General features: G+C 37.2%; 1 protein-coding gene across 1 annotated transcript; it reads left to right on the forward strand.

The window, feature by feature from the left end:
- The first annotated feature begins 1,974 nt into the window (after positions 1-1,974).
- SLITRK6 (SLIT and NTRK like family member 6) lies at positions 1,975-8,703 on the forward strand. Its single transcript, XM_003789711.2, has 2 exons — positions 1,975-2,471; positions 4,959-8,703. Exon 2 carries the CDS (start codon positions 4,983-4,985, stop codon positions 7,506-7,508), a length of 2,526 nt encoding a protein of 841 aa, XP_003789759.1. The 5' UTR covers positions 1,975-2,471; positions 4,959-4,982; the 3' UTR covers positions 7,509-8,703.
- The last annotated feature ends 239 nt before the right edge of the window (positions 8,704-8,942 follow it).

Here is an 8,942-nt window from a genome sequence, read left to right on the forward strand (position 1 = left end):
GCTGGCGCCTTAGCCACTTGAGCCACAGGCGCCGAGCCCTTTTCCTAGTTTTTTGTTTCCACCAGAAACTTACATTTTTTTTTAAATGTTAGTCAATTTTTCTTTCTCTTACTTTTGTGTAACCATTAATTTATATACTGAAATGGTAAAGACAGAACACATTGGAAAAGAATTCAAGACAAGGAACTTCACATTTCTGCCATTTGTATGTGATGGATAAGGCAGGTATATTCTCGAATTGGAGGAAGTGAGAGAAGCTAGTCAATCTCTGGGGAATTGATTCTATTTGTCCACATGCAGATTGGAACAAGTGATGCCCCAGAATCTACTTCCAGAATATTTCTCCAGTTATCTTGCCCTCAAATTGAAAGAAATATATAGTTTGGGGAGAATTATGACTATGGAGTTGAGTGAAGAATCATTCTAGTTGTTGTTTCCTATTGGTTAAAATTCTATTTTATAAATACCTGTGTGAACCATCAGATCAATTTAAGTTAACATGGCTGTCAGGTATCAAAGAACTGTGCCCAGCAGTCCTTCTGTACTTCCAGTCTCTCTTTGTGTCTTTTTTCCTTTATTCTTTATTTTTTTCCCCTGTTTCTAATCTACTTTCCATCTTAAACACGAAAATGTCTTTCAAATAAATGAGGAACTAATTAGTGGAGGATATCGTATAAAGGAAAGTGGGAATATTAGAAATTATCATAAAACCCTTATCTATTTAAACAAATATTTCACACTGAGGACAGCAGAACTCTATGAATTTGAATGCATAACTGAAGGTAATTATTAAATAACAATCTAACTTGATATTCTTACATTTTGATGAATTAACCTATAGGAAATACCCCTTTTTGAAATATAATTTTCTGAAATGAGACCTACTGTTATAAATGAGGCCTCTAGACTCTAGAGGGAAGAGTGTTACTGAATAGAACAAATACGTAAAATATAGCACCTATTTATGTGGAGGAGAGAAGACTCAGATACAAGGAATGCATTTAAAGAATGTTTGTAAAGACTTTTGTTGTTGTTGTTCTTGTTGTTGCAGTTTGGCCAGGGCTGGGTTTGAACCTGCCACCCTTGGGTTTGAACCTGCCACCCTACTCACTGAGCCACAGGTGCCACCCAAAGAATGATTTTATTTTTTTTTAAGCAGCCATTTTGTGAAATAAGAAATCAGAGTTGAACGGTTCACTAGAGACAGTTTAGAACTTTTAAGAGTTGAAAAACAAGTGATTTTTGTAAATCTAATCTTTCAGATAAAATTCTTTCTGGGTCAGTACTATAAAACTCAGGTTATTTTACTTGCTACATATTTCTTTATCTGGTTTCATTTTATCTGTTAAGATATAATTTTATATTTTCAAGAGGGATCGTGTTAGGTTAATGAGAATCATTTTGTGACTAAAAATTATTAAAAAATCATAATCCCAGTCCAAATAGTTATCATCTCCTAACTAAAAGAGAATCTCATTTCCAGTTTTATCATAGATCCTTAGCCCTGGGGAAAGTAATAATGAAGGATAAAAAATTAAATAGTGAATACAAAAATGCAAGTGTTTCAGGAAAGCAGTTCATAGGAACAATTTAAAATTTAATTAGTGCACAATTTGAACTATAAACACCAGTAAAAAAAAGGGGGGGGGAGAACAGTAGGCAGCATTTTGGCCATTTTCTGCACACATGTGCAAATACGACACAGCTGTGTCAGTGGAGAATTTAGCCTAATACATTATTTAGCTTGCTACAATAACAAACTACATTATTTAAACATTTAAAACAACCTATTTTTTCATCAAAATTCACTTGCCCTATTGGTGGTATTAAAAGGGAGTGAAAAGACCATTTGCACAAAGAGGAGGAGTTGAGCAGTCCCAAGGTGGAGCTGTCTCTTGTGTTATGTGACACTGGCCGATTAGAGCGCTCTGATGGGGAAGGGCTTAAAGGCTGAGTCAAAAGCCAAGAAGTCTCTTTATTTACGCCTACCTCCCAGCCCTTGGCAATCTGACTAATAACAAACTGAGCTAACAAGAAAGACTAGAAAAGGAGGAAGAACGTTGCTGCAGCTTGGATCTACAAGCTCAGAAATTGAGAGTGATCAATTGCAGCTCTGTTGAACATCTTGTTTATTTACTGCACTTAGCAGCTTGCAAACGGTTAACTATATGCAGAAAAGTCAGCATAGCTGTGAAGTATGCCGTGAATTTTAATTGGGGGGGAAAAAGGACAATTGCCTCGGGATGCTCTAGGATGCACTCTGTTTGAAATATTTTCAATGAAATGCTCAGCTTTCTGCCTCTGAGCAGAGGTTTTAACTTTACGAAGCTGCAAGCCTTGCCCAAAAGTGATATTTGAGAAGAGTGGATGTGGTGGTTGGTGTTTTCCTCTTTAATAAAGGGACTGAATTACTTTGAACACCTCTTCCAGCTGTGCGTTACAGATAACGTCAGGAAGTCTCCGCTTTACAGGTAAGATTCATATTTCCAACCTTTGCTTAAACTTAAGTAAGCAGTATAGTAAAATGATTGAATTTATATGATTGCTTCCTTAAACAAAAACTTTGCATTAAGGGATATTCAGTTCCAGTCCTGCTTACTGGCACATCGAACACGGTAGCAGATGCCTGTTTTCTCCGAGAAGCAGACATTTAGTCTAACTGCTGGCTGCAGAGAAGCACAAATATAATAAGATGCCATTATTCCTATAACAACATTCAGTTTGTTACTAGAAACTAAATATGTGTGTTCTGGGAAGGAAAGATCACTTCCAAATGCTATTGTTACATTTCCAATAGAAGCAGAATATTGAACAATTCTTTATATTTCATATGCTGGTTTTATTTTCTGACTTGAAAATATGTATTTTTCTGACTATATGTATAGAGATATTTTTTTTTCCCCTCTTTAACCCTGTATCGGATACTGCTGATAAAGAACCACTTTGCAAATTGGTGTGACTTTCTGAAAAGATTAGAAACTATTCTTTAGTACATTTTGAAGAGCGGAAAATGTATATAAGATTTAAAAAATAGTGAGGGTTTATTATTGAAAAGTCATACAAGGTGGAGATAAAGTTCGCATGCAATTTGAAGTAGGTTAACATAGTAAATTGCACACAAACTTTATGTGTACTATAGGACATCCTGTGTACTATTTTCCTCAAGATGCTGTGCTTGGTGAAAGAGACCTTATTCTTTCTAAGTAATTTATGGGGAAGTACCTTTAGTTTTTCTGGAAGCTAATCCACATGTTGAAGACTCCAACTATGAGATGCTTGATTATAACCACAGCACTCAAAGCTGTTGAAAATCAACTATTTCCTTATGGGTAACATAAAATCTACTAACTGTTTGCCTATACAGAAAGGCACTAAATTGTTTTTTTTCTTCAGTTGACTTTTGTCTCTCCGAAACTTTATACTGGGTGTATGTTTTCAATGAAGCAATATGTTTTCAGGGCATGAAAGTTTACTTTCAGGATTATTGATTGGGTTCTGGTATGTTTCATCTGATGGTAAATTTGGATTAAATCAAACTTTCCATTCTCATTTCAATCAAAATAAATAAGTACAGGCAATTACCTTTTGGAAAAGCTGAAAAGTTTAATAGGTGTAAGATGTGGTGTTCATCTTTTAATTTAATTTTTATAAATTCAAGGTATACTATTTAAAGGAAGGAAATAAAATGAGATTGGAGTTATAGATCCCTACCTTGCCATTACCGGTTTTTAAAAGTTAGAACATTTCTAAGAATTGCTGTTTTAGATGTATGTGTTAAAGTTTTAAAGATGTGGAATTTGTGATGTTGTTATATTGAACTGTCTTTTTTTAAAAGAAATTAGAGATGCCAGCAAGTATTTTAGTGTGGCGCAGTTTGCTTCAGAGTTCATTGTTTGCTGGTGACTCCTCTCCTTAGTAAAGGAGAGAGACTCCTGAATTCTGTGATGATATTCGGGGCCCTAAAGCCTGTCTCCCTACTTCATTAGGAAATCATTTGCTCTGCGTGAACGTGAGGCATGTTATTCTTTTCCAACAGCCTGAGACATGTGTTAAAGATCATGTTTTGTTCTTTACGGTTTATGGTTTAACCTAGGACATAATAGAATGTGAAAGCAGCAAGCAATACCCTACCTCTATCCATGTAAGATGAAGTGTGATCTCAGTGAACTGTGAATGGGCACTCTCAGCCAGGTACCTCTGAGACGCTAAAGCTTTTACAAATGACCCTGGACTGAATAGATGCTATAGAGTTCTTAGAATCCTCTGCTTCCTTACAACATAAAAGACCCATTCCCTCAAGGGTTTTGAAATAAATAATAACATTAATAAATATCTTGCACTGAAACCAAAGGAGGTTAAAAACCAGACACAGTTATTAGCTAGTATTTGTGACAGTTCAAAAACAAAGGCACAGCACAGAGCCTGCATGCACACACACACACACACACACGCACACACGCCTGTGTGCACTTCCATACATCATTTCTATCACTTTTACTTCTCTCCACTGCTATATGCTTCTGTCTAATAACAAGAAATGCTTCTTATGACATAATCCTTTAGTCTTAAGTTCATCCCCTTTGAGTTAAGGAAAATCAGAGTCTTCAATATACAAGTTTGTTTCATATCAATATATCCAGGGTCCATTCCGCCAATACCCCTCTTCTCTCTGTTATGACACAAATTATTTATCAGATGTGAACACAAATTATTATATTTTAAATTCTGCTCGACCTAAATTTTGTATTTGGCCCATAATGCAAGTGAAAGCTAACCGGAACCTTGCCTACCTATTAGGAAAAAGAAAAAGGAAAGGGAGACGCAGCAAGGGACCCATATTTTCATGGTAGTCAGCAATTCACTTTTTAGGGGAAAATCTATCGTTTTGAAAATGTCAGCTCCATCTCTTCCCTGATCCTGCCCACTAAAGTCCCTTGCTATTGCATTTTATTTTACAGAGTCAGATTTCATCACATGACAACATGAAGCTGTGGATTCATCTCTCATACGTATTTCTCCTTGCCTGGGTATCTTTACAGTCCCAAACTCCACTGTCCTCAGCCAGAGGCTCTTGTGATTCTCTTTGCAATTGTGAGGAAAAAGATGGCATAATGCTAATAAATTGTGAAGAAAAAGGCATCAAGAATTTATCCCAAGTAATTGTGCCACCATCACGACCCTTCCACCTAAGCTTGTTAAATAATGGCTTGACAGTGCTCCACTCCAATGATTTTTCTGGGCTGACCAATGCTATATCAATACACCTTGGCTTTAACAATATTGCAGATATTGAGACAGGTGCATTTAATGGCCTTGGCCTTGTTAAACAACTTCATATCAATCACAATTCTTTAGAAATTCTTAAAGAGGATACCTTTCATGGACTAGAAAACCTGGAATTCCTACAAGCAGACAACAATTTCATTACAGTGATTGAACCAAGTGCCTTTAGCAAGCTCAGCAGACTTAAGGTGTTAATATTAAATGACAATGCTATTGAGAGTCTTCCTCCAAACATATTCCGGTTTGTTCCTTTAACTCATCTAGATCTGCGGGGAAACCAGTTGCAAACGTTGCCTTACGTTGGTTTCTTAGAACACATTGGCCGGATACTGGATCTCCAGTTGGAGGACAATAAATGGGCCTGTAATTGTGACCTACTGCAGTTAAAAATCTGGTTGGAAAACATGCCTCCCCAGGCCATTATTGGTGACGTTGTGTGCAACAGCCCTCCAGTTTTCAAAGGAAGCATACTGAGTCGATTGAAAAGGGAATCTCTTTGCCCCACTCCACCAGTTTATGAAGAACACGAGGATCCTTCAGGGTCATTACACTTGGCAGCAACGTTGTCAATAAGTGATAGTCGCATATCAACCAAGACCACATCCGTTTTAAAACTACCCACCAAAGCTCCAGGTTTGATACCTTATATTACAAAGCCATCCACTCAACTTCCAGGACCCTACTGTCCCATTCCTTGTAACTGCAAGGTTTTGTCTCCATCGGGACTTTTAATACACTGTCAGGAACGCAACATCGAAAGCTTATCAGATCTGAAACCTCCTCCACAGAATCCTCGAAAGCTTATTCTAGCGGGGAATATTATTCACACGTTAGTGAAATCTGATCTAGTGGAATATTTCACTTTGGAAATGCTCCACTTGGGAAACAACCGCATTGAGGTTCTTGAAGAAGGATCCTTCATGAATCTAACCAGATTACAGAAGCTCTATCTAAATGGGAACCACCTGACCAAATTAAGCAGGGGCATGTTCCTTGGTCTACACAGCCTTGAGTACTTATATCTTGAATACAATGCAGTTAAAGAAATATTGCCAGGGACATTTAGCCCAATGCCTAAACTTAAAGTACTCTTTTTAAATAATAACCTCCTACAAGTTTTACCACCACATATTTTTTCAGGAGTTCCCCTAACGAGGGTTAATCTTAAAACAAACCAGTTTACCCATCTGCCTGTAAGTAATATCTTGGATGACCTTGATTTACTAACCCAGATTGACCTTGAGGATAACCCCTGGGACTGCTCCTGTGACCTGGTTGGATTGCAGCAATGGATACAAAAATTAAGCAAGAACACAGTGACAGATGACATCCTTTGTACTTCCCCAGGGCATCTCGACAGAAAGGAATTGAAAGCCCTAAATAGTGAACTACTCTGTCCAGGTTTGGTAAACAACCCATCCCTGCCCACTCAAACGAGTTTCATTGTTGTCACTACTCCTGCAACCACAACAAATACAGCCGATACTCTTTTAAGGTCTCTTACTGATGCTGTGCCACTATCGGTCCTGATATTAGGACTCCTGATTGTGTTTATAACTATTGTGTTCTGTGCTGCAGGGATAGTGGTTCTTGTTCTCCACCGCAGGAGAAGGTATAAAAAGAAACAAGCAGATGAGCAGATAAGAGACAACAGTCCGGTGCATCTTCAATACAGCATGTATGGTCACAAAACAACTCATCACACCACGGAAAGGCCCTCGGCCTCGCTGTACGAGCAGCATATGGTAAGCCCCATGGTTCATGTCTACAGAAGCCCATCCTTTGGTCCAAAGCATTTGGAAGAGGAAGAAGAGAGGAATGAGAAGGAGGGAAGTGATGGGAAACATCTCCAAAGAAGTCTTTTAGAACGGGAAAACCATTCGCCTCTTACAGGGTCAAATATGAAATGCAAAGCCACAAACCAATCAACAGAACTTTTATCCTTCCAGGATGCTAGCTCATTGTATAGGAACATTTTAGAAAAAGAAAGAGAACTTCAGCAACTGGGAATCACAGAATACCTGAGGAAAAACATTGCCCGGCTTCAGCCTGACATGGAGGTCCATTACCCTGGAGCTCAGGAAGAGCTGAAATTAATGGAAACCTTAATGTACTCGAGGCCAAGGAAGGTATTAGTGGAACAGACTAAAAATGAATATTTTGAGCTCAAAGCTAATTTACATGCCGAACCAGACTACTTAGAAGTCCTGGAGCAACAGACATAGAGATTTTGAGGGCTTTCACAGAAAGGCTGTGATTCTGTCTTAAGTCCAAATTCTGTAAATAAGTGCCTTACGTGAGTGTCATCAATCAGAACTTAAGCACAGCAGTAATCCTTTGGGAAACAAAAAGAAAAGAAAAGGAAACTCAGGGATCACTGGGAGAAGCCATGGCATTATGTTCAGGCAATTTAGTCTGTCCCAAATAAAACGCATCCTTGCATGTAAACCATTCAAGGATTATAGTAATATTTCTCCATATACTGAAATGTGTTTCATAGAAGTCCTCTTGCACATCGAAAAAGTCCGGACATTTAAAATCCCTAATTTTCTTGAATTATGTTCCCTGTAGATTAAATAAAATTGGATTTCATCATTTAAAAATATTACCTGTATCTATAGTTCTATGTAAGGAATACACTGTTTATAACCAGTACGTACTTCAGACATGTGCATTGTTAAACATATCTAATTTTCTTGCAATAAATGCAAAAGGAACTGGAACTTGAAAATTATAAATAGTAGCAGGAAAGATAAAAAAGGAAAGCTTGTAATTATATAGGCCGTGGGTGGCCCAAAAACTTTGATCATTTGCGTATTAAACCGATGCCACTCCTATGCTTTCTGAATTTAAAAAATAAAAATGATTAATTGTTTAGGTGGACTAAATAAGCAATCTTTTTGGTTTTTCTGCACATTTTGTGTAGACAATCTTAATGTCAATGCTGCTGTGAACTAAGGTATGTCATTTGTGCTCAAAGTTGAATTCTTCTTCTTGGGATATTTTTTAAATGCTACTGAGATTCGACTGTAAATATGAGTAGAGCATTTATTCAGTGTGCTGTCTTTCATAGCATTAATCCTTTGTAAATTTGAATGAAGATGATAGAAGTAAGTTTCCTCTGGCAAGTAATCCACAGGTATAAAAGAAATTTAAAGAATTTGTTTTATTTTTATTGATGTATAATGATAGATGCCATAAATTAGTAGCAAAAGGCACTTCTAAAGGTAAGTGTGGTTTACGTTGCCTCAAAAGAGAGACGATGTAGCTTTATTTTACAAGAAGGTATCGCTAGATTTCTATGAACTATTTATTCTGTACAGTTTTGTATATTTTTGGTTCACAAAAGTAATTATTCTTGGGTGCCTTTCAAGAAAATTAAAAATACTACTCACTACAATAAAACTAAAATGAAAAGTCTATTTTAAATGTGCTTTCTTCAATTAGTCTGACCTGCAATGCCGTCGAGGCAGGATAAACACACCAGCACACACACACACACACACACACACACACACACAGGGAGGTTTCTGTTTGTTGCTGTGCACACAAAAGTATCTTGTTTGCCATATGCAAAAAGGGTATTCAATTCTTGGTATGACTGACACGGAGCCAAACTCAAAGGATGAATAGCAGTTTTCCCTTTCAAGCAAATCATT

Source organism: Otolemur garnettii, unplaced genomic scaffold (genome assembly GCF_000181295.1).
Source record: "Otolemur garnettii isolate 467f Iridium unplaced genomic scaffold, OtoGar3 scaffold00036, whole genome shotgun sequence".
Lineage (NCBI taxonomy): Eukaryota > Metazoa > Chordata > Mammalia > Primates > Galagidae > Otolemur > Otolemur garnettii.